Source organism: Canis lupus, chromosome 13, assembly GCF_003254725.2.
Source record: "Canis lupus dingo isolate Sandy chromosome 13, ASM325472v2, whole genome shotgun sequence".
Classification (NCBI taxonomy): Eukaryota; Metazoa; Chordata; class Mammalia; order Carnivora; family Canidae; genus Canis; species Canis lupus.
In genome coordinates, this window is record NC_064255.1 from 19420682 (window position 1) to 19447076 (window position 26395).

General features: G+C 39.7%; 1 protein-coding gene across 4 annotated transcripts in view; it reads left to right on the top strand.

Annotated features, from left to right (window-relative positions):
• Positions 1-24320, top strand: part of COL14A1 (collagen type XIV alpha 1 chain) — a 216041-nt gene extending 191721 nt beyond the window's left edge. For 3 of the 4 annotated variants that reach the window (XM_025450239.3, XM_025450240.3, XM_025450238.3), the window contains exons 46-48: positions 19857-19934; positions 21635-21790; positions 23436-24320. In XM_025450239.3, coding sequence (XP_025306024.3) covers positions 19857-19934; positions 21635-21790; positions 23436-23515 — 314 coding nt within the window. In that variant the 3' untranslated portion in view covers positions 23516-24320. Of the gene's footprint in view, positions 1-19856; positions 19935-21634; positions 21791-22611 lie in introns of all 4 variants that reach the window. The other variant, XM_025450241.3, reaches the window with a different exon arrangement.
• The last annotated feature ends 2075 nt before the right edge of the window (positions 24321-26395 follow it).

Sequence of the window (26395 nt, forward strand, 5' to 3'; positions counted from 1 at the left end):
ACAGTTGGTGGCAGTCCTCAGGTGAGTCATGAGTCACATTGACGTATGATTTACATATGCCTATGTAGCCAGCTATAAACTTCAAATGAAAATACTGCTTGTGGTTCATCTTCCTGTAAGTTGCTTTTTATTTGTTTTGTGGGCCAACATTTTGTCTTTCCTACTAAAATTTCTTGACAATAGAAATCATATTTCTGTCTATATAATCTACCCAGCCTCTTGTTTTCCCCTATAGGTCTTAGCAGCATTGTATAATACAATAATAAGACTGATCGAATTTCACCAAGTTCTATAATTCACCAAGATCTCCCACTCCAGAAGCCACTTAAAGAAATGTGGGGAATTGGAGTTACCTATTAACCACAAAGAAAGTGGTGGGGAAAAAGAGAACTGCTAAAAGTACTTTCTAAGATACAATTTTATAGAATGTAGATCTGGGAGAAGGTAACCTATCTGTTTGCCCCGTGAATCCTGTAACTTTGGTGAGATGGGTAGGATATTTTCCTTTTATAGCATTTGAGATGTAAGACTGCAGATTACAAAGTTAGTACTTTGTGCCCACTCTCGATCCATGCCAACGGGCCATGTGCATTTCTGCCTCTGCACTTTCATACACATTGTTCCTCACTTCAGAAATGTCCTTTGCCTTCCCTGTCTTATATATGTTCTTACTCATAGCTCAAGGCTCAGCTGAACTTCTGTTTCAGGAATGAAGTTTCTGTTGATTGCCCCGGATGACAGTGTGACTCCACCCCCCGGGAACACCTGATGCACTGACCTTCTTTCCCATCCATTTTCGCACTCACCAGGTGTAGATGGGCACCTAGTTGCCAAGAGCAAGATCAGGGCTGAATTGTATAGTACATGATAAGTCCTCATTCAGTAGCTGTTGCTGTAATGGGCAGCTTGGGTCTGGTTTTCCTTTTCTGAAGGTTTTTAGTGCCAGGACACTAAATCAGCAGATGTAGAGAAGCGCATAGTTCTCACACAGCACACGGATGAGGTGGCAGCTGGGAAGGTGGCCACCTCTGTCAGCTGGGCACCCTCTGATGGTGTCGGTGATGGATCACCTGTGATGCAGGAGGTCCGGAGCCAGTGCCTGAGTCACTGTTTGCAAGTCACAAGTTGTGCTTGTTCTTTTTGGAAGTCCTGTTCTTGTTCTTGCCAGACTGACTAGCCTTTTCTGCTCTGGAAGAGGACATGAATGCTTAGACCAGAGAAAAATCTTCCAGGAATTCTCAAACAGTGGCCCAGACCACTTTTGAAATATGAATTTCTACGATATAGTTTTTGTACCTCTGTATCGATGTACATGTATTCCTAGAGTGTAGTAGACCAAGCGAAATCCTGTCCTGAAGATACATGGAGGATGACACTGCAACAGAAAAGTGAGACATGCCCTTTGAGCATGAGGGAAAGTGATTTTAGATCATCGCCAATTGATAGTAATGGTTTTGAACTTGAGGCTAGGGTTTATAGGTCAAGGCCCAAGGGACTTTCCTTTAAAAAAAAAAAAAGAAGATTTTATTTATTTGAAAGAGAGAGTGAGAGAAAGCTCAAGCAGGGGCGAGGGGAAGACAGAGGGAGAAGCAGACTCCCCACTGAGCAGGAAGCCTGATGCGGGGCTCAATCCCAGGGCCCTGGGATCATGACCTGAGCCGAGGGCAGACCTTAACCAGCAGCCACCCAGGCACCCCACCAAGGGACTTTTCATTCCTAGCAAAGTATTTCAATCCTGTTGCAATTGGGATTTGTTACTGCAAGGAACAGTTTTTGTTTGATCTTATTGCCCAAATACCCAGAAAGTGTTGAGAGAGAAATATCTACCTTTCCGCTAAATCAAAACAATTGAATTTTAAACCTGAAAACACTTCAGCCATCTTTTCTCCTCACCCTCATTTTGTGTAAAAGAGAGTGTATGAAAATATTGAAGCCCAAGGAATTTTGAAATCAGCCAACATCAGGACTAGAAATAAAAACCAGGGATCGTAAGGTTGGTGGTGTTGTTTTCTATATAAAATATGATTATCACGGTGCTCTATAAATGATTTTGAAAGGATACTATATTGTAATAAGGAAAAATAACTATTATTATTCAGGAATGCATTTAGATAAGTGGTAAACTACAAAAGCAATGTGAAAAGAAATATGGTTGTTGAGTACTTCAGCCTAGCATTTAAGTGAACCTCACTTTCTTCTGAGGCTTCCTGTGTGTCCCACATGAATCTTCATAAAAGAAATTCACCACTCCATTGGCTTGTCTAATTTTTCATTAGAAGTGCTCCATCTGGGGCAGCCCCGGTGGCGCAGCGGTTTAGCGCCGCCTGCAGCCCTGGGTGTGATCCTGGAGACCCGGGATCGAGTCCCACGTTGGGTTTCCTGCATAGAGCCTGCTTCTCCCTCTGCCTGTGTCTCTGCCACTCTCTCACTCACTCTCTCTGAATAAATAAATAAATAAATCTTTAAAAAAAAAGAAGTGCTTCATCTGGTTTCCTTATTATAATTTTCCAAAGTTTTTATTTTATTTTTTATTTTTATTTTTTTATAATTTTCCAAAGTTTTTAAAGTAAGCTCTATGCCCACATGGAGCTTCAACTCATCACCCTGAGATCAAGGATTGTATGCTCTACCAACTGAGCCATCCAGGCACCCCTAATTTTTCAACGAATTTTTGGAACTCTTTTACATAGGATATACAGTAAGAAATACATTTTTCATCATGATGCAGTATGCATGTGTATGCGTATGTAACTGAAGCAAAAAGGAATACTACTGATCCTTACTATCATTTCCTGTTTTCCTCTGTAAAAAGGTTGAGGGGCAGCCTTGTATTTTATTACCTCAGTTCAGAATACATTGCCCTACTACAAAATCTTTGATTAACCCAACCATTAGCACTGAGCTAGCCAAAGAATATGCATTTTTGGAGAACAGAAAAGGAATTACAAATACTACTCCCACATCAGCAGTGTGAAATAGAGACTGTTCTCGACTTACCTTAAGCACCCAACAGAAGACTATATTTTGCCTCCATCTGATTAGCCATCTCCCTCTCATTAACCCTTCGTCTCCTTTAACTTAAACAAAGTATTTTTTCATAACTGTGGGGAGCAGTCTTTTAGCTGTGTTCACAAAATGAATCCCAATATATACAGAATCCTTAGAATTTAAGGATTTGAAGGACTCCTGTTGCTCATGTTGTTCATCTAAGGCTTGAACTCCAACTTGGACTTGTGTGATTATTAGCACCCAGAAGTAAAGAGGTGCCGTCTGCATAGCAGAAGCAAAATGTTATGCAGCTCAATTTCTCACCTTCTTTTTCATCTTGTCACTCATACGATATGGCTCATGCAGAGCAAAGAAAAGCTGTTCTTCCATGGGCTATGATTTTGTTGCCTTTCCCCATTAAACATTGCACTGTCTTCAGGAAAATGGCTCTCTATCCTGGCTTCCAAAGTTCTCAAAGGCTCTAGAGTTCCTCTGTTGTTCCCTGACCTGAAACAACCGAATCTTGACTTTTCTGACCTAAATTCACTCTCCAGTCAGAGCCTTGTGTGATTCTAACTAGACCCCAGAAGACCACTTCATTTCTAATTCTGATCTTTGTGTATCATTTCCAGATGACTAATTTCATATTTCCTTATTCCATTTATTTAAATGCTCATATTTCACTCTGGTGTCCTGAACCATATATTAACACAGTCAAAAATAAGTTTGTTGGGTCTATATTTGGCAAAATTAAGTTTCTTATTTACTTGAAAAGAACTGAGACAGTTTCTTGATCTCAGTATTAATGCAAACCCTTCTGTTTCCATCTTTCTCCAAAATATATTGGATCATAGGAGCCATCCAACTTAAGATTTTTGTGTTCAGATTATACATCCATGAAGCTATAATTTAGATCTGGTTTATTTTGTACAATAAATCAGTAAATATTTATTGAATGCAGGGTTAGTGTAAGGCTTTTGGCTTCATAGTGTGTGAGATAATACTATTATTTATGGCTTTCATTTATTAGGCACTAAATGCATCTGCCAATATTGTGCTCAGTCCTATATACACACTCTCTCATTTGGATAAAATAGAAGACGTGGTCTGGATAAGGAAGGAATGTGAAACATTACTGAAGATGCAGGTTGGGAGAGAAAATGCTAAGTGAGTTACGTTGAAAGTAGATGCTGTCAGAATATAGAGGAAGACATCACTGTGGCCTTTGAAAAGAAAAGGTGCCAATGTTTCTTAACCAACTAGTGTTGTTAAGCGACTGTTAGTTGCTTGACACATTATTAATGCTCATAAAAATATTACAATGTCAATATTAGCTCTATTTTTTAAAAAAAATTTATCTATCTATTTATTTACTTATTTGAGAGAGCATAAGCATAGGGGGAGGGGCAGAGGGAGAAACAATCTCAAGCAGACTCCCTACTGAGTCCAGAGCCTGATGCAAGGTTAAATCCCAGGACCCCGAGATCATGACCTGAGCTAAAACCAAGAGTCAGACACTCAACCAGCTGAGCCACCCTGGTGCCCTTAGCTCCATTTTTAAGTGAGAAAACAGACTCAGCTTGTTTGTTAGTTATCCAAGGTCACATCGCTAGACGATAGGGTACCAGAGTTCAAGTCCAAATCTGCATCATTCCAGAATATCTGTGCTTGCTCTACTCTGCCCTGTGGCTACCTTGGAATTTATTGCTGGGGACTCCCATGGGAGAGGCCAGAACCGTGCAGGGTCTAGGTCACCCCTGTTTCATTGTGGCTCTTACTAACCACAATTCATGGCTCAGTTCACACAAACAAGTCAACAGCTGAACTGACCCGAATGTCACAGCGGGTCATGGTTGTATTTTTTGTAAGCTCCTTGCACACTCTGCTCTGTATTTGGAGAGACTTGGGACATCCATGAACCAGCAAATGACCAACTTTGAGGTGATTTGTTGGATAAATATGAATGTGATAAAAAAAATCTTCCATGATTTTACATTTTGGCACTTGAATTTTTTTTTTTTTTTTTTTTTTTTTTTTTTTTTTTTTTTTTAGGATTTTAGCATGTGCCCAGGCTACAGAAGAGTCTAAGTAGGGAAACTACATGGAGGGAAACTGGCCATGGGTCTGGCAATTTAGAGTGCACCTATAGAATTATACTTCTGTTATAACATCTAATCCTGGGGGAAATAGAGGAGAAACCTGGAACAAGGCAATTTCCTCTTGTGGTATTTTAGAAGGGAACCAGTTTACTTGTGGTATTTTAGAAGGGAACCAGTTTCACTTCACTATTTGATGCTGCTTTAGATGAGTAGCAGGACGGGATGTCACTTGGGCATCAATCATATATGCCAGCACCCGAGCTTTGCCACTTACTAGGTGTGTAATCTTGGCTGATTAATTGTACAATTTTTTAAAAGATTTTATTTATTCATGAGAGACAGAGAGAGAGAGAGGCAGAGACACAGGCAAAGGGAGAAGCAGGCTCCATGCAGGGAACCTGATGTGGGACTCAATCCGGGGTCTCCAGGATCACGCCTTGGGCTGAAGGCAGGCACTAAAACGCTGAGCCACCCAGGGATCCCAATCAGACAATTTAATCTTTTTTTATCTTCATTCATCCATTGAACCAGCACTTACTGAGCATCTGCTACTTGTCAGGCACTGTGCTGCATGTTAATGACATAGTGGTAAACCGGGCATACATTTTCTACCTTTTCTTACCTAGCATGGACATAGGTATAAAACAGACTTACAAAAACTACACACACACACACAAAAAAACTACACAAATAGTTTCATCTAGTTACATAAGTTGTAAGTGCCAGGGGAAAAATAATCCATGATGCCATGCAAATGTAGAAGAGGGGACTCTGACTTACTCTGTCAAGTCAGTGATGTTTTAGCTGAGACCTGAAAGTTGAGGAGTTTGGCATATCAATAAGAGAGTCAGAGGAGAACATTCTAGGCAGAGACAGCAATAACCTGTGCAAAGGTCCTGAGGTGGGAAAGGGCTTGAAACTTTTAAAGCCATGATTCTCAACAGTAGTTTCTCAAAAATTTGTCTCGTTTTCAACAAATAATTTACATCTCCTTTACTGTTCCAAAATGAAATTCATAGATAATAAATATAGCTTGCCTTCATACTAGTTAAAAACTAGAGTACCATGTAGTGTAACGTAAAGAAGTAAAATGAAAGTTATTTATAGTTAAATCATTTATTCCAGTATGCAATCTGATCATAATTACACTGGAAACAGAACGAAGAAGTCAAAATGTATTTATATTAAATAATTACTGAGAATGCAACAACTACAAGTTCAGGCTGATGTAGCCAAGCTTTATCAATAACATGTCATTCTGCATTTGTCCCTATTGTGTTCACAGTGAAGATTGTAAGAGCAAATACATCATTGGCATTATGCAAATCAGTAAATCATCTACTTTTTTCAGACACCTGTTCCTTGGTTAACAGATCTTTTGATTTTTCTATTATATTTCTTTTTCCTACTGGGGCTTTCTCCAGAGAACCCTATACCACTATCTCCTTCCACCCATTGACAGTCGTGATGTCTTCACCCATGCTAGTGCCTGGAAAAAAATTGAGTGGAAATGACTGGGAGGTATCATTCCAAAGATTTTCCACATTGGAATGCATTAGTTTCTATAAATGTCATTAGCACTTTATACCTACTCTGTGGGATCAAATACTTGGGATGCAATATTAGTATTGAGGCTTAAAAAAATAAGTGTTGGAATGTCATCTTTAATCACAAGAAAATTTCATGTTTTTGTTTAAGAGCCTGATGCTAGGGCAGTTTCCCCACTCTGTTTGTTGCCCAGATTAATTTCGTATTGTTCTTTGAGGATATAATCCCTGAATGACTTTTCGAAGTTGCAAAATTATTTGCAAATTTATTCCCCTTTAGTTTTCCCTGCTACTGAAGACCACATTTCTAAGGATTGAATGTAAAAAAAGATAAGACTTAAGGATCAATTTTTTATATAAGTCCTAAGGCACTGTGATTAATTTGAAGAAGATGGACTCTGTTCCAGAAAATGAGAAAGGGGGTATGTGAGAAGGGTGAGAAGGATGAGAAGATGCAACGCAACCCAGCCCCCAAAGCAAACACATGTAGAGAAGGAACCTGCCATACTCTGGTTGCCGGAAGTCAATGACAAGCCCCTTTGGAAACATAGAAATGGCTAAATCTGAGTCCCTAAGGCTCATGCCCATTTCATGTGAACTAACAAGTGTGAAGAAGGCTAGAGAGAGCTGGGTCTCAGGCTGATTCGAAGCTGAGAGAGAGAAATAGGGTTCTTGTGTTCAATATTTCTGTGGTTGAAAAGAGCTGTTGGCACCGAAGATAATTTGGCTGAAGGCTTTGGTCACAAATGCAGAGTAAAAGCATCGCAGTTGCCAGACAGGAATGCCTTGATGCTAAGCATCTGTGGAACTTCTTGATGTCCCTTTTATCCTGGCTTATTCCTGGAAGAATTATCTTTATGGGACAGATCAACTTGATTAAAGATAAAGGGTTGGCAGGGCTCTTGTAATAATTGGCTTGTTGGTACTTAAATATTTACAAGTCTTCCCTGTGATGTTGTATTATATTTGATATTCGGTTGCACAAGGCATAGTCTTTTCATTGCTGTTAAAAATCTGCTGACATGCATGTTTCTTTACTCATCCTCTGTCTCTCATCTCCTGAGAGATAAACTCCAGAGAAAGAAAGGTAGCTTTCTCTTTTCTCACCCAATAGTTATGTGGTAAAGTCCAACTTGAGGTGCTCTGGAATAAGACTTTTCTCTGAAGGTTTGATACATTGTTTTTTCCTAAAGTATAGTAACCCAAATGCATAGAAAAGGAATGTTTTTTTCTTTTTCTTCACTGTATCATCTTTTATTTTGTTAGGGTTATTTTTTTCTCTATTACAAATTGACTCCTTACATTCAACATGGCTGCAGAGAGAAGGTCTATGTGATACTAATTTATTACTAATAACAAATTACCCTAAAGCTTAGCAACTTAGAATAACAAAGCATATATGATCATGGTTTTTATGGGTCAGGGATTTAGGAGTGGTCTAGCTGGGTGCTTCTGACTCAGAGTCTTCCATGAGGTTAAGTCAAGATGACGGGCACTGAGGGGGGCACTTGATGGGATGAGCACTGGGTGTTATTCTGTATGTTGGCAAATTGAACACCAATAAAAAATAAATTTATTATTAAAAAAAAAAGTCGGCAGGAGCTACACTCCCTTTTGTCTTTTTTTTTTTTTTTTTTTTTTTTGCCATGAAAGCTAATAGAATTTCTGTAACTTAAAATATTTTGAAACCCTTAATTGGAGGGTCTTGTGTAGTGGATCTTATCAGATTCTTGCACTGGGTTTCAGTCCTTGTCTGGGGTAATGGATATCATGCTAGAAATACCACTCAAGGTTAATGCCATCTCAGCAAGATATCTTTGTATGGTCCTGGTTCATATTTTCTGCTTCACTTCAAGTATGTACTTTTTGCTCTAGCCAAACTGAACTGCTCTGTGCCTCAGTATTAGTTAGCTTTTGCTGCATAACAAACCACAAAAATCTCACTAGGATACAACAGTAAATATTATTTTTTTCACCACATATCTGTGGGAAGCAGGGACAGTTCTGCTCTCCTTGGAGCCCTGGCTAGAGGGGCTAATAGTTTCCTAGAGTAGGTAATCCTCATGGCAGTGGCAGAAACAAAACAGGGCAACCCAACCACCCAACCATATTTCAAGTCTCTGTTCATATTATTGCCACTAACACCTCATTGGTCAAAGCGGGTCACATGGCCAAGCCCAACACCCAAGAGCTAAGGAGATGCATGGATCCAAAGCAAGAGAAAATTGGTGTATAGATCTTTTGCAGAGTGATGAGGAATTCAGACTATTAATTCAGTTTACCACATTCTTCATATGTGTCTTTTCCTTTCCTACTGCCCTCAAAGCTAATCCCCACTGTGCCCTGTTCTTGTGCCATTTCATGGATTTTCACCTGCCCTTCCCATTCCCCAGAACCCTCTTTCTTCCTCTGGCTCATTCAGACTCAAACTTCAAAACTCATCTCAAGAGTCACCTCTTCCAGACCGCTCATCTTTCCCCTTGGTTTGTTTGTTTGGCCAGTGTATTGGTTGTTGCTACCCTGCTCTACTCCAGCTGAGCTAGACTGAGTAAGATCTCCCCGATTCTTGCTCCCTGAGCACATGTCTCCACCACAGCAGTTTCTCATTATACTCTAATTGTTGGTGTACTCATTTGTCTTCCCACTGGACTCTGAGTTCCTTGAGTGGGGCTGTGCCTTTCATCTCTATATTCCGCACCTCCAGAAGCTTGAACAAGAACTCCATACATGAACAGACGGCTACCTCACTAGTGTGTAAGACGTATCATTTAGCCCCCAGGTAGACTATCCCTTCTTGAATTGTTTATTAATGATTTCACTTCTATTAATCCTGTCTCACCAATAAGGCTGCATGTTTCCCAAAGGCCAAACTTAATGCCTATTTTCCTTTTATTTTTCATAATACCTGAATTGCAATAGTCATTTCATGAATCATAAAGGATTTATGGTGTTGATTACTACTTGGCTAGTTTTTTGGCTGCCATTTGTCCTTCACTCTAGAGCCATGAAAAAACAGAAGTCCATGTGGCTATAGTACATCAATCCTAAGACATCCTGTTAATAGCCAGTTACGGCCAACTTGAGAATGTCAGCATTTTCTTCAAGTCATTATTGTGTCAATTTGTCCAAGGGGGAAAAAAAGGTGAAATTTTTAAATAGGAGGTTTGGTTATACTGAGTAGGAAAAATATATAAAATAGTAGCAAATATCTCGGACATCTCAGTGCCCAGATTTTAGAGTGTCTAATTTAGATTTCTGAGGTCAAAAGATCAAGGGACCTCTGCTTATTATGCCTGTGTGTGTGTGTGCTTACTATATCTATATGTAAATATTGATAGAGGCAAACAGAGAGGCAGAGACAGAGACATTTTCTTTTATTTTTTTTAAGATTTTATTTATTTATTCATGAGAGACACAGAGAGAGAAGCAGAGACACAGGCAGAGAGAGAAGAAGGCTCTATGCAGGGATCCCAATGTGGGACTCGATCTCAAGACTCCAGGATCACGCCCTGAGCCAAAGGCAGACCCTTAACCACTGAGCCACCCAGGCATCCCAAGAGACACTTTCTTTTAAATGTAGGACTGTACTTAGCCATTTTCTAAAATTCTGGCCTTGAACATAAACAAGTAAAATGGAAATATAGCATGTACTAATTTAGATGATAAAACTAAAGCTGTGTATATCACCTCTAGTAATACATACAATAAATAACTATACCAAAATGCATTTGTATAACTGAGGGAAAACATACATAGAAAAGATACATTCATTAACTTTTTTCATTTTCATTGGTCCTAAATTTAACTAGATATAAGATGTATTTATCTTAATAGTGTATTCTTCATGCTTATTATGAAGGGTTGTTGGTCATAATGCATTTTGTTTTAAACTCTGAAGACTCTGGCCTTATCACAGTGCCCTGACACAGTTCTCTTCCTTTCCAAAAGTAGAGAGCATCAGATCGCTTTTCATTTCGGCAAGGAATGGAAAGCAGACCAAACTCTAATTTAAATATCATTGACTGCTTGAATATTCATGCTGAACCTGAAATATTCATTTTTGAAGCCATAGAAATCAGCTCATTTTTCTGTTCACTTTGAATTATTTATAATTTTCCTAACAGTGCATGCTGGAAATAATACAATGGCATTGAAGGGGGATCAGTCAATACTTTGGAGCTAACACTGGTAGATGGCTGTTTGGTCTGATGCTCTTATTATGTACCCTTAGGATCATAGCATCAGTTTGCAAAACTGTGTGGACGAAAATCCACGATTTCTGGTCCCAGACTTAATCACTGTTCATTTTTGCCATACACCTGCAAGAGTGAACAACCTGTAGGTGACTACAGGGGGGCTGGTGTGTGCTGATGAGGGATCCTCCTTCTCCTCCTCTTTCCTCTCTAATCCATTCTCCCTTTACAGCCTCCATCCTGCCCCTTTTACCTCCCTTCTCCTTGCTGCACTTCCTTCTCTCTCACTGCCCAGAGGTCGGTGTGTCTAAGTTAGATGTGTGTGGTCAAAAGACCAAAGGACCTCCTGCCAATATTACCATGTCTCTAACTGATAGAAAAACCTAAAGTGCAAAACATCCCATTGTCTTGATCTTGATCTGGAAGTGGTTCCTTTGACCACTGGATAGCTCTACTTAATGATTCGACATGTTTTCCTCTGGCTTTTCTCTGGGATGAGCTCAGTGTTTATTGGTGGAGTTGAGCTCTGCAGGATTTTTTCAGTCCACCATAAGTAATTGTATTGCTTTGTAGCACCCAGCAGGGCCAGGTTCAGGTTTTATGGGGCCTGAGGCTCAGACAGTTTGGAGCTCCTCTTTAAGAAAGAGAGTGTGAAGTTACACACAAAAAATTAGGTAGATGGTGTTGAAGGGGCCTGTGCACGTAAGGGGCCGTATCCAAACTCCTTAGCGTGTCATGACCTAGCCTAGACTAGCTACTTACTCTGCCCCAACCTGGTACTACACAGTCCTGCCAAACCTGTTGTTGTTCCCCAGGCATGCCCAGTTCTCTTTTACTTGCAAGACTTGGTGCATGCACTTCCATCTGCCCTTCTCTGTGTGGCTAATGCCTGTTCTCCAAGACTTAACTTCAAGGGTCAGCTCTGTTGGAAAGCCCCCTGTGATTCTCCACAGATGCCTCAATTCTGTGCTTTCATATTTTATTGTAGCTCTTCTCACGCTGCATTATAGCTCTCCGCTTGTCCATTTCTCTACTGCATGGTGAGAGAGGGTGCTTTTGACTCAGAACACTCAGAGCCTGATATTGGGGCAGGACCAGGCAATTTCCCTTCAGTCAGCTGTTCTTCGTCCTTTAGCTGTGCATCACTGCCTTTCCAGGCTCTCTTGACCCTGCTCCTGGGAAGGCTGAGCCAATGGGAGGCATTAAGGAGGGTTAGAGGGTTCAAAGAGAAGTCAGGATAATTCTCCGCTCACTCCAACCCCTGCTTCCCCAGTAATTCCAGTTGTGGTGACAACCCTGACATGGTTCCTGCTGCCACTTGAAGTCTCTCTCTCTGGTTCTAGACCCTACCAGAAGACTCTAGGTTCTGGGCTCCAGTCACACCATTTCTTTCCATTGTCCCTTTTTTTTAAATAATAAATTTATTTTTTATTGGTGTTCAATTTACCAACCTACAGAATAACACCCAGTGCTCATCCCGTCAAGTGCCCCCCTCAGTGCCCGTCACCCATTCACCCCCACCCCCGCCCTCCTCCCCTTCTACCACCCCTAGTTCGTTTCCCAGAGTTAGGAGTCTTTATGTTCTGTCTCCCTTTCTGATATTTCCCACACATTTCTTCTCCCTTCCCTTATATTCCCTTTCACTATTATTTATATTCCCCAAATGAATGAGAACATACAATGTTTGTCCTTCTCCGATTGACTTATTTCACTCAGCATAATACCCTCCAGTTCCATCCACGTTGAAGCAAATGGTGGGTATTTGTCATTTCTAATGGCTGAGGAATATTCCATTGTATACATAAACCACATCTTCTTTATCCATTCATCTTTCGACTGTGCTCCTAAAGATGAGAATGACTTCCTGCTCTTGCTAATTTATCGGTTGCCTCATCATCTTTAATTGTCTTCTAAGTCCTTCTATCACCCATATAAACAAGTCTCTGGATTAAATTCTCTCTGCCTGAACAATCTAGAATATTTTATCTTTCCCTAAATCCTGAATTATACTGTCATAGGAGATGGGCAGTTATTTTATAAAAAAAAGACAATAAGAATAGGAATCCTTAACAATGGTTTGCAAAGTTTCTTTGCATTTGAAACAGTCATTTATTTTCCAATCTTAACCCCCTTAACCTAGACCTTAGCCAAAACATGGAGTCCCACATGCTGGTACTAATGCTACAGGCCCAAAATGTAGAAAGAGCAGACTCTGGAAAATTGCACCAAGTATTTAGTGATTTATGTCCAATTAATCTGTCACTTTGTAGCTAGGTACCTGTCCAGGACCTTGCTTCTAGTAGTGCTTCAAACATATTTTGAATGGAAAACAGACTGTGCTTGCCATTCATTGTCAGCATTTCCTAGGTAACAGACAATATAATAACATAGCTGAAGCTCTGTCTCACTGTTTCTGTGCCTTTTTGGTATGGTTACAATGAAAGCATTGCCCAGGCTTTGCATATCTGCCTGGGCATAAATCCTGAGAGTTGCTCAAAATGTCTGGGATCAAGAGAATAACTGTGCTCCATCGAGTAGCATAAGACTCCAGTGTGCAGTGCTTGGTGTGGTCAGGAGGCAGAAAAAATGAGTAAAACTTCTCTATTCAGAGACAAACAGGCCAAAGAAAATAGGAAATGGACAACCAAGTGCCAGATGCTAGACATGTAGTCAGCGTGAGCAGGAGAGATCCTCTAAAAATCAACCTTGAATGTTACTCAGAGCAGAGGACAAGAATGCCAACTGAGGGAAGTAAGCTGAGGAAATGTGATAACCACAGGGCTGATTCCTGAGCACGGGGCTGGAGAGAATGTGCAGACTGGCTCGGCAGGCAGTTCAGGAAGCCTCAACTACAAAGAGCAAGGCAAGAGATGTGGCCTGCCCACTTGGGATGAAAAGGCAAGGAGGGCAGTGGTTCAGTGTCTGGGCTTCAGCACCAGCCTGCCTGGGTTGAAATCTTGGCTCTGTTTCTTCCTAGCTAAGGGCAGGTATCACAGCCTCCTTTTCGAGTAATAGTATTGCCCGCCCTCTTGGTTCTTATGAAGCCTAAATGAGCTCACACATGTCAAGCATCTAGTGTTTAAAATCTGCTGAGGTGGGCAGCCCGGGTGGCTCAGCAGTTTAGCACCGCCTTTGGCCCAGGGCGTGATCCTGGAGACCTGGGATCGAGTCCTGCGTCGGGCTCCCTGCGTGGAGCCTGCTTCTCCCTCTGCCTGTGTCTCTGCCTCTCTCTCTCTCTCTCTGTGTCTCATGAATAAATAAATAAAATCTTTTTAAAAAAATCTGCTGAGGTAGTTTATAGGCTTAACTGAACTTAAATGAACTGACTAGCCACATTCTTGGTTTGTCAAAGTTTACAATTGGACTTAATATTTCACTCATTCATTTATTTGACTCATATTTCTTGAATGCCTTAGTATGTGCCTGGAACTGGGAATATAATGAGAACAGGTCTCTGCCTTTGTATACACTAAAAGAAAATATTGGAGGGTCACTGTTAGGCTGTTGGTAAAGGAGAATCAGGTAGCTCTGAAATGGTTTCTAATGAGAGCCTAAAAAAGGAATGAATATGACATAGGTACCTCTCTGATGGGGGATGTTGATGATGCACATGTAGGGGTGGGAGGTATATGGGAAATCTCTTACTTTCCATTCAGCATTACTGTGAATATAAAACTGCCCACAAAAAAAAAATAAATCTATTAAAACATTTTTAAAAGAAAGAACAGATGAGTGGATGAATAATAATAGTCTGTCTGATTATCCCAAATATTGTTGGTTACTTAAAAGAAAAGATAGTTGAATCTATATTTTTAGTAAGAGCTTCACTTATATCAGCTATGCTCAGTTTTTAGAAATGGCAGAAACTTAATTTTGATCCATTATGTTCATCTCTAAGAAACACTAGCAGGGGGTCCCTGGGTGGCTCAGCAGTTTGGCGCCTGCCTTTGGCCCAGGACACGATTCTGGAGTCCCGGGGTCGAGTCCCAAGTCGGGCTCCCTGCATGGAGCCTGCTTCTCCCTCTGCCTGTGTCTCTGCCTCTCTCTCTCTCAATGTCTATCATAAATACATAAATAAATAAATAAATAAATAAATAAATAAATAAATAAATAAATAAATCTTAAAAAAAAAAAAAAAAAAACACTAGCAGTTGAGACTGCCACACAAGGAACTTGTTAGAAAAAGCAGTGTTCCCATTAGCTAGGCATGTGAAAGTAAAAAAGCAAAGCTCCAGGGTAAGGAATTTTGTTTGTTGATCTTTCAAAGGTCGTACTTGCTTTTAATGGTCAGCTGTATGTCGGCGTAGACATTTAATCATTCAGTTAGGCTTGTAGTACTTACTGGGCCACCTACTATGTGTGAGGTTCACCTTGGATTCGACACTAATGATAGGTAAGACGTGATCCCTGCTATCATCAGGCTTCTAATCTTAGGCTAGGGGAACGTGAGGACAAGCAGTGCAATGGGGTAGGTGCCAGAGGAAGCATGAACAGTATAGAATCAGGGAATTCATTCATTCATTCATTCATTCATTCATTCATTCACTCAGTAAATATCTGTAGGTTTTTTTTTTAATTTATTTTTTATTGGTGTTCAATTTACTAACATACAGAATAACCCCCAGTGCCCGTCACCCATTCACTCCCATCCTCCGCCCTCCTCCCCTTCTACCACCCCTAGTTCGTTTCCCAGAGTTTCATACTATGTGGAAAACACCCTAGCAGTGTCAGGGATATAGCCATGAATCAGATCGATAATTCTTGTCCTCTTGAATTCAGTGTGCTTCTGCTCATTATGGTTTCAGAGAAGCCTTGAGTTGAGTCTTGAAGAATAAGTATTTATAGAGATAGCCAATGTGAAAAGGGTGTTTCAGAAGGATGGGTATCCTGTGCACTCAGGAGTCCCAGTGCCTTTGTGGAGAGGATGCTTGCAGTTGGCTCTGGTGACTCCATCTCAACACCAAATGGCTCCACCTTCAGTCTTCACAAAGGGATTGATGGGGGAGGCCCTTATTATGGGTGATGACTGCATTTAGTCTGTAAAGACTGACTATGCCCAGGTTCCAATGCCCTCTGACATCTTAGAAGACAGGCTAGCATTTTCGGACATTTGATTTTGTTTCCTTTTAATCATGGCTTATAGGCTTGTCAAAAATGCAGACCTAATTTTAGAGACCTCAGAGTCTCTAAGTCTAGCCCTTAATTTCAGTCCTCATCTTAGGTACTTAATTATTGATTTTCAACATGACTTTTTTTATTCTAAGAAAAAGATTTACAAAAAATGGACATTTTATGTGGACATGAATGTTCCTTCAGTCTCAGAACCGTAAGTGAACACATGGACAAATATTAATCTATTAGCCTGTGTGTAGTTGGAACAGATCTTCATTTCAAGGATAATAAAATCTAAAATTCTCTGTTAATATAATTACATCCTTAGAATTTTTTCAAGACATTTTGAGAGGCTGGAATATTTTTGCCAGACTCTTCCCTCCTACTTTTTTTTTTTTTTTTTTTTTTTTACAGTATGGCTCTTAGTTTTAGTAATATTTTTAATCTTAACATCTCACAGATAATATCTTTCATATCTACATTGCTTTTTACATTTTAGAAATTTGGAAAGATTCCTAAGTCTAACCCTGAATCATAGATATGTCATTTGTAAATATCTCCTCCCATTCCATAGGTTGCTTTTCAGTTTTGTTGATTGTTTCCTTTGCTATGCAGAAGCTTTTTATTTTGATGTAGTCCCAACAGTTTATTTTTGCTTTTATTTCCCAACCTGCTTGCCTCATGAGACATATATAGAAAAATGTTACTATGGCCAATGTCAGAGAAATTATTGCCTGTGATCTCTTCTAGGATTTTTATGGTTTCACATTAGGTCTTTAGTTCATTTTGAGTTTATTTTTGTGTAGGGTGTAAGAAAGTGGTCCAGTTTCATTCTTTGGCATGCTGCTGTCCAGTTTCCCCAACACCATTTGTTGAAGAGATGGTCTTTTTTCCATTGGATATTCTTTCCTGCTTCGTCAGAGATTAATTGACCATATAATTGTGAGTTTATTTCTGGGTTTTCTGTTCCATTGACCTAGGTGTCTATTTTTGTGCCAAACACCTACTGTTCTGATTACTATGACTTAGTTACATAACTTGAATTCTGGAATTGTGACACCTCCAGTCTTTTTTTTTTCTTTTTTCCATATTGTTTTGGCTATTTAGGGTCTTTTGTGGTTTCATACACATTTTAGGATTGTTTGCTAATTTTCCCTAGTTCCCTGGTAGTTTTTTGAAAGGATTGCATTAAATCTGTAGATTGCTTTGGGTAGTATCAACATTTTTTATTAGTTCATTTTTAAAATTTAAATTCAATTAATCAACATATAATGTATTGTTGGTTTCAGAGGTGGAGTTCAGTGATTCCTCAGTCTTATATCATACCCAGTGCTCATTACATCACATGCCCTCCTTAACGTCCATCACTCAGTTACCTCATCCCCCCACCCACTTCCCCTCCAGCGACCCTGTTTGTTTCCTATGATTAAGAGTCTCTTATGGTTTGTCTCCCTCTCTGATTTTGTCTTATTTTATTTTTTCCTCTCTTCCGCTATCGTCCTCTGTTTTGTTTCTTAAATTCCACATATGAATGAGATCATATGATAACTGTCTTTCTCTGATTGAGTTATTTTGCTTAGCGTAGTATCTTCTAGTTCCATCTACATCCTTGCAAATGGCAAGGTTTCATTTTTTGATGGCTGAGTAGTATTTCAATGTATATATATATGTACACCACATTTTCTTTATCCAATCATCTGTCGATAGACATTTGGGCTCTTTCCATAGTTTGGCTATTGTGGACTTTGCTGCTATAAACATTGGGGTGCATATCAAATGCCACTTGCTCTTCTCTACATAACTAGAAAATTAAAACAACCAGATTTCCTACTCCCCAGTCTTCCTCACCTTTTGCTTTCTTAATGAAGAACCAACAGAAAAGTCAAGAAACTCTTATCAGAGAATTATTCCTAAGAATACTTTCCTGCATGTCCTATTCATTCCTAATTAACTGCATCTCCTACTACGGATGATCATTGAGAAGCCATGTTGTTAATGTTGTTAATGTTGATCCTTGAGTACCATAAGGTCACGGGAGGCCTCTGAGTCACCACACACTTAATCACGAGCAGCCTGCCATTAGTCATCTGTATATTTTATTGTGTTCTAATTCTTTAAAAATTAGTGGTTCCCAGTGGGGAAAGTGACTCTCATTCAAACAGAAGAAGAGGCAGTTTCTACCAAATTCCCAAAAGCATGGTAGTGCACATTTGCAACTGAGAGAACACCTACCAGCTAAAAAGTACTTATTCCAATTAGCTACTAAACTAATGGCAAAACTAGTAGCTGATTAGGTAGTATCTGGTAGATGTACCCAGGGTGCTTTTCTCTCTGAACAACTTGATTGGCAATTGAGCATTACATGTTAATTAGTCTGAGTATGTTGTGTGCTTTTTAAGCTCAGATGAAATTGTATTTTTGCTTTTGAGAAACCACTGTCTTCCTTATGGTTTCCTAAGAGAAGAGTCAGACCCAAAACAGGAGGTCATTGCAGCTCAGTGGTCAGTGCCCTGTCTCTCTCTATAGTACTATTGTCTTGTGAGCTCAGAATATACCACTGACGCCATGTGCAATAGGCATGAGTGTTGGGGAAGCATAACAGGGGGTGGAACAACCCTGAGGACCACCAACAAAGAAGGAGGACTTTTTTTTAAAGGTGCCAAGTATACCTTGACCCCAAAAGGTGATCCCAAGGAACACAGCAGACACCAACGTTCATATCAAGGGATAGCCATTATGCTTGCAGTGTAGAAAAAAAGTGCCAGTTGCTCACCAGTCTTTTTTTTTTTTTCCAACTATTCCCATCGCAAATACTACATAAACGCCTTTCTTTCTGGAAGATGTAAACCAAGATGTTAAAAGTGATTCTTTTCAAGGGCTGGAATCTTTGTTGTTGTATCTCTTAATTTGTCTATAGTGAATATGCACTGCCTTTAGTAAAAGCGAAAAGTTATTTGTAATTTTAAACATTTTAAATTACTTGCATGCCTGCCACCTATCAAATTGGTTATTGTCACTTATTTATGTTTCATTCCAGGCTTTGCCAATTCACACATAATTTCTTTGTAAGTGTAATTACACACAGATGCATTTCTGCATTCTGCTACTTCAAAGCATTGTTGTATATGAAAAACAGGCACCAGAGACCTTCTGTGATGTGAGCCTGGGTAACCCAGCCCCCGATCTGATGCAACGCTCTCTTGGACTGGTGGGCCTCAGTACAGCATGTTCTCACCTGTCCAGCAGTCTTGTGATAGAAGTTGTTTGGATGATGAGGTGTCAGAGTATATGTTTCTTTATTTTTTTTGCCTCTGAAAATGTATAGTTTGTTAATAGCACTGTAAAGTATTTGGAATAAGGAGTCCACTCAGTGGAAAAGAAACATGAATAGGTTTAGATTTTTATGGGGCTGAATCAGCCAAATCAAACACAGGCCTTCCTGAAGCTTCCAAGTTTTTAATGGAAACTCACGCTCTTCAAAACTTTGCTGCCTAATTATAATTCATGCCTTTTGCAGATACATTACAGGGTGGACCAAAAGGAAAATGTTAGACATGTTCACTTGTGATTTCTATTGTGTGACTGTGGAGTGCCAACTGCATACATCTAATGGCCTGGTGCGTGTAAAGACACCGGCCGGTTCCTGGCAGGCTGAACCACTTCGGTAGGAAGGTGGATAAACTTGCAGTCTTGCAAATATGGACAACATGCTCTGCTACAGAACCAGCCTTCTATATGTGGTTGTACATAATTCAGTGTCAGAATTTAATTTAAAAGCCCCCTGGTAACCATAACCCCAAACCAACCCACATCATGATCTTTACCAGAGAGGTCCTTTTGAAAGATTTTACCTAGATTTTATTTTAAGGACTTTTTCTTTTTTTCTTTCTTTCCTTTTTTTTTTTTTTTTTTAACAGGTCTAACTGGTGTCAAGGGAGAAAAAGGAAATCCAGGCATTGGAACCCAAGGTCCAAGAGGCCCCCCTGGACCAGCAGGTAAATCTTCCTACCTAACAGGAAACTGCAAGATGGAAATCCTAAAGCTTTATATTTACCTGACATCACAAGTGAGGAAAATGGCCATATTACATCCTGTATCTTACCAGAATGGCTGTATTTCTCACTCATTTCATTGGAAGGTGAGTTTGTCAAGTGATGATCCTTCCAGTACAGAAGCCTCAAAAGCCTATAGCATATTCTGGGATCCTATTGGCTTCATGAGTTAGGCCATGCTAAGCTATGCTGTAGTAATAAATCAATCCCAAATGCTTAACAGATTGACATAATAAAAGTTTATTTTATACTCCCCCAAAGTTTGATGTGGGTGAGGTGGCTTTTCCCCATTCTGGGACAAAAGGCCTCCAGGAAAATAAAGGAGGCACATCAACCTTCACCTTCCTAAATGGACAATGACAGATGCATATTTCACTGGCTGGAACTAGCCACACTGTCTCATTTGAACCACACGGGAGGTTCCACATAGAGAGGAACACATGGATACTTGATAAACACTCTTAGTTTCTGCCACCGTGGCAGCCTTACTGATTGAGTTTTGTGTCAGTTTTGAGTTTTGTGTGTATTACTGTGTGCTTTTTAATGGTGTCCAGATTATCATCCTCATTATTAGAATTGTAAATGTGCAGTCCTATTGGACATTTGTAATTCAGTTTTAGCCACACTGAATCAAGCGCTTGCAGATTTTTTCTTTCCAACCTAATGATTTTGGAAAGTACTTTTCCTGGAAGGCATTCCTAATGGAAAAGATTCACTTTGAGCATAAATGCTCCTATCACTAAGGGCTTGTGTGAGAAGCTGGTCTAGCATCACATGTTACATAGAAAGATGGTTGGTGAGTGCTGATTGAATGGGATTGGATCTACTTAGAGTTCCAACCCTTTTCAGATATTTAGGAACAAGAAGATACTTGTTCCTCGTTTTCATTTAGATTCTAGTTAAAGAATATCATTTTGGGTTGAAGAATGCCTTTTAAATACTATTGGAATCTAGGTCTAAAAAAAACCCATAAAAACAAAGAAAAACACCCAGCCTGATACACTTCCTAAAACCACAAAAATTTTAATCTCCTTCCTATTTTCACTCAGTCTAAGTTCTCAACTGATATAGATAGCCTAAAGAAATTTTGGATTAGTGTTTTAGATCCGATTTCAGACTCTTCCTTTTTCTCTTGCAGGATAATTTATTTCACACGCAGGCTAATTTATTTCAGTTGCCTGGGGCTATAAAGCAGTACAGATTATGAGGCTGAGATTGAGTGAGAGAGAGAGAGAGAGAGAGTGTGTGTGTGTGTGTGCACGCACGCCCATGCATGCCTGTACGCTGCATTCATAAGGAGCTGCATTAGGAAACAGAAGCTCCATAAAGAAAACCAGGCTGACAGTGGCATCTTCTTTACCCTTTAATGTCCAGGAGGTGACAGAAAAGAATACATTTTGCTTTCCAGTTTCCTGAGCTGAATGAAAATCTTCTTCAGGAGAATGTATGATTACAGTATGATCTTCTATCCAGGAAATCCAATTGTGGAATAAAAATTCAATAAGCAGAGAAAGACATATTATCCTAATTGTTAAGAAAGCATGAGGTGGTTCCTTTTAAGAGTTAGTTTACTTGTTGGTAGTCTCAAAGTTCACTCTGTGATGGTAAAAGACCAACTGTTTTCATTTGTGGGTGCTTTGTAGGACCTTCAGGGGAGAGTCGGCCAGGAAGCCCTGGGCCCCCTGGATCTCCTGGACCCAGGGGTCCACCTGGTCACCTGGGGGTACCTGGACCACAGGGTCCTTCTGGCCAGCCTGGATACTGCGACCCCTCTTCGTGTTCTGCCTATGGCGTAGGAGGTGAGTGCCAGCCTCTCATGGGCTTTGAGCAATGTTTCACTATGGTTAGAACCATAATGATGAGGGTGCAATGAACAGTAGACCAATTCAGGGAGGGAAGCAGAACTTGAATGCCTCATTACCTTAAGTTATCCAGAGACTCTTCTGTAAAGTGCAAATTTACTATAAAAGTTACCCCTTTAAGACCTTAAGAGGAAAATGAAAATAATAACACCACTAAATCTTCCTTGTTTACAAATGGCAATCCACACTAATTAGGTCTCCAACCTCATATCTGATCATTGGGGGACATGTTTGAACTTTTGGGGGGAGGCCCAACATTCTGTTACTTCTGGGTGTGGTTGTGATGCCCTGTCATCTTTTACTCTTGTTCTGGAAAAGCCTACAACTTAGAACTTTCCCCTAATGTGGAGGGCCCCCTAGATTCTTTTGGGTGACATCCTGCCCGTCACATGTCCACCATTTCATGACCAAAGATAGTTTTAAGAAGGAACAAGAGTGGCCATGCTATATCTGCCTCATTACTAACTACTGGCCTGAGATTGTGAAAGATAATGTTTCCTACAAACATCTGCAGCCTGCATGTCGGCGAGTTGTGCAATGGGACGTTTTCTGACATAGTCACTCTTGGAAGCATCGAGAGAGATGTTCAGAGTCTGCTTTGGGGCAATAAACTTCTTAGTCAAAAAAATTTAAGCGTTCTACTTTAGGAGAAATTTAACCTTATTTGCCAGAGGAACTGGTCAGAGTTTTGCTGATGTGTTTTTCTCTGTTCATCTCTTCCCTCCCTGTTCTCTCAAATCTCCCTGTCCCTTATTAAGATCTGATCCCTTACAATGATTACCAGCACTGAAGTGGAACTCCTCCACTCTGATTACATTGGCCTGGGCAATTGGCTGCGGATACAGAACTGTCCTGTTGACCACCGCCACCCAGCCCCCTCCCCTAACAATGGGCACTCCGCTTCCCTGCCTCACCTGCTTCCCCACCTGCCCACTGTCACATCTCTTGCCCTCCCTGCTCCAAACACATACACTGATAGTCCTGGAACTTAACCAGAGCACAAGTGTCCACTGCAGTAGAAACTGACTGCTCTGTATCAGCCTGGATATAGGTATATCACTGTGTACTGAGAATCTAGCCCAAACTTTCTACACGAAGGCTCAGTAATAGTTGTTTAAATGTGCCTTCTCCTCTTTCCTGTCCCCACACGAGATGGAGGGGCATCTTTCTTCCTGACCACCCTACTCTCCATTCTCCTTGGATGCCCTCCCTTCCCGATCGTCCCCTGGTGATGGGTTCCTAACAAGAGATCAGTTTTGAAAATTTATTTTTCTGTTATAATTCTGCTGAGATTCAGGGTTCCTTTTGTAAATAAAACACATACTATTTAAGCAGATGGCTGTGATTCCAGTTTTCTAACAATTTCTGTAATGTATCTGTCCCTTCCTTTACTAACCATCTGAAATCTCATGGGGAAGGTGCAAGCGGCATGGTGGGTAGAGGTAGCCACTTTTCTACCCAAGCAGGCTTTCTTTGTAGTTTATTGACCAAATCTATGTCTCTTATGGACCCATATGAGGGGAGAATATCAATTTATGGTTCCTGGGTCCTATCAAGTCCCCACCCCACTCTTCCTCTCTAGCTCCCCATCCTGATCAACCGGAATTCACTCCTGTCCAAGATGAACTGGAAGCCATGGAACTGTGGGGCTCAGGGATCTGATAGCCTCAGAACAAAGTTGAAGACCAACTACAAGAACTCAGAGAAACTTATTCAAGAAGAATGTCATTATGTGGTTTGTATGCTACCTTTTGGGGGCTTGTTTCATCAACCTAAATCTCCTCCTTGGATATTGTTAATATTGTTATTATTAACAAAAATTATATTTTTTAAAAATCCCCTTAATCTATGACACCACAGGATTTATTTTTCTTTGTTATTTTAATGTCACGCCAGATTATTTGTTTTTCCAGAGAAGAGTGCTCAAAGAAAAATTGGCAAAAAAAAAAAAAAATTTTTTTTGAACTCTGGAATCTTTTCTGTGTTAGATGATCTCAAGTCCTAAAATGCATCAAGACAGCTATGATTGTATTCAAAGGAAATGGGGCCCTAGGAGAATAAGATTTAAAGAGATTTGAAGATTATGCCATTTATCCCTATCTCCTATGGCCGTGCTAAAAAGAAAAAGGGATATTATTGGAGAAACTACCTCTTGATTAACTGATCTGTCCAGCTCTGAGATCACTTGGTACCTCATTTTACTGGTATCTAAGAATATGTATTAGAATATAACCTTTTTGAATTTGGTGATTTTAAAAATAGATTTTAGTTTTTCAGTGGTTTGATATGTAAAATAGTGACTTTCCACCAGTTCTGATGCAGAGATCCAATTTTGATGAACAACTTTTCTAGCAGTATTCCAAGGCTCGCCCTCTTTATCTACATGGATTACTTTGTACATGCAGATACGTTTTTTGCAAACCCATTTCCATTCTCTTTTATAAGCAAATAAAATTTTAAAACAACAGATGTGGATTCTTTTTACTGCATTTCTAAATGTCACCTTAAACTTCTATAGTCTTAGCTGAGTTTTAACCAGAAAAACAACAGTTGGCTTCCTTTAGATAGGCATTCAAATATTTCTTTCATTCATTAATATATTCATTCATTCTGGTGTAGTAAGAAGCTTAACAGAAGAAGCAGTTGATCTGGGCCTAAGAGACTGCTAGAATTTTATCATCCGTTTATAACCCACAAGACTTAAGACTGGTGCTAAATAAATGTTAGCCAATAGTTTACCAATATTTGACTGAAGAGCCATTTTTCTTCTGCTCTTTAAAAAGTTCTGAAAAACTCTACAAAGGAAGAAGGAAAATGAGATTGAACCTAACAGACTCTAACAAAATGTATCTTTTGCTCACAAAGGAAAAATCTAGATATTTGAGAAGGATTTGGGTTCTATTATTTGCTTGTTGAAAATAAAATGGAAGAGACTCATAAACTTAGTGTATGCTCCTTTTCTTGTCACATTTCCCTAGTAACAGCTAGTTTCAAAGAGTAGAGATGGGGTCATTTATAACCAGAAGTTGGGTTTGTCCTAGATTAGTGAGATCTTCTGGCCTTCCTTGGTCTCCCTCACCAAACAGATCTGATTTAAGACCTTTCCAGCCAAATGATTCAAACAGCAAGATATCCTTATGTGCCTTTGGGGATTTAGGCAAAGAGCTTTTTTGGTGCCTTCGCAGGAAATGAAAGAAGACAGTGAACAGATAACCAACAGCTGTTCCCTTTTAGTTATGGCACATCATTCCACTTGTAGGAAGCAGGACCAATGAGGAAGAGAGCTTGCACAAGGTTGATCATGATGATTGGCCCAGAATCACCTCAGAGAACTCCTCTGTAAATGACGAGGGTATGTCGTTAGTCACTTCATATCTTTGTATCAGATTTCTTAGTCTTTTAACAGGTGAGTAGAGACAGTATTCTGTGTGCTTGGCTCTTGGAAATGCACAGTCTAATATCATGCCACTAAGAGGACTCTCAAAGTTGGTTATAAGGTGAATTATAAACCACTGAAGTTCGAATTCATTCATATCATTCTTGAGTTGTCCAAATACACTTGGCTTTGATTTTACTTGATGGTCTAAATTTGCTTATTTAAGCTACAGGAAGGTTCCATTAGTTTGGAATGTGTCATCACTTGGGCCCAGTATTTCAAATCTCTCTTGAGCAAAATGTTCAAAATAAAAGGTGTAACTCAGACTTAGGATTTTTGTGGTTACAACACATTGCCTTGTTAAAAGGGGATCTTGAATTGCATTTTTACTGACTTGCCTATTTTGGCAGGAGTATACTTATATCTTAATTTATATTTTATACTGTTTCTGAAAATAATAAAGTAACATCTCATATAAAGCAAAACATTACTGTTCAGAACTTTCATTGCTTCTATTAGAAACTCTCAATTTCTTTGGGGAATGATCATTTTAGGGTAGTATTTTGTATTCGGGAAAACCTCAATTTAATTCCAGGAAGTCCTCCCTCTTTCGTTTCTATGTCCTCTGTCCCTCTCCATCTGCTCATAACTAATCTCATAAGTAATCTCAAGCTAATATACTAGAAACTGTTTTCATTCTTAGGATAAAAACATGAATAAGAGAAATGTGAGCTTGTCCTCATGGAGCTTCCTGTCTAGAGCTAGAGAAAGACAGGAAATGAGTGACTAAACAAGCAAAATTAATCTCAAATTGTGACAAATAGTATGAAAGATATAAGAAAAGTGCTGAGAAAAGAATATGAAGATGACATAAAGGAGCATCTGCTTTCATTTGGGTGGACGAGATGGCCTTTCTGAGGGCCTGATATTTGAGGCATGAAGATAAGAAAAGGCATGGAGGAGAATCCAAAACTCGACCTTCTCAAATACAAAGGTCATTTGTCAAGAAGATGCTTGTTTGTGTTCACGGAGCTACACGGAGCTAAAAGGCCAGGGTGGCAGGAAAGTGAACAAGATAAGGCTAGAGACAGGAACAATTTAGACAGTGTGCCAGTTAATGACTTAGATATTGAGTCAATCACTAATTTAAAACACACACCCAATCA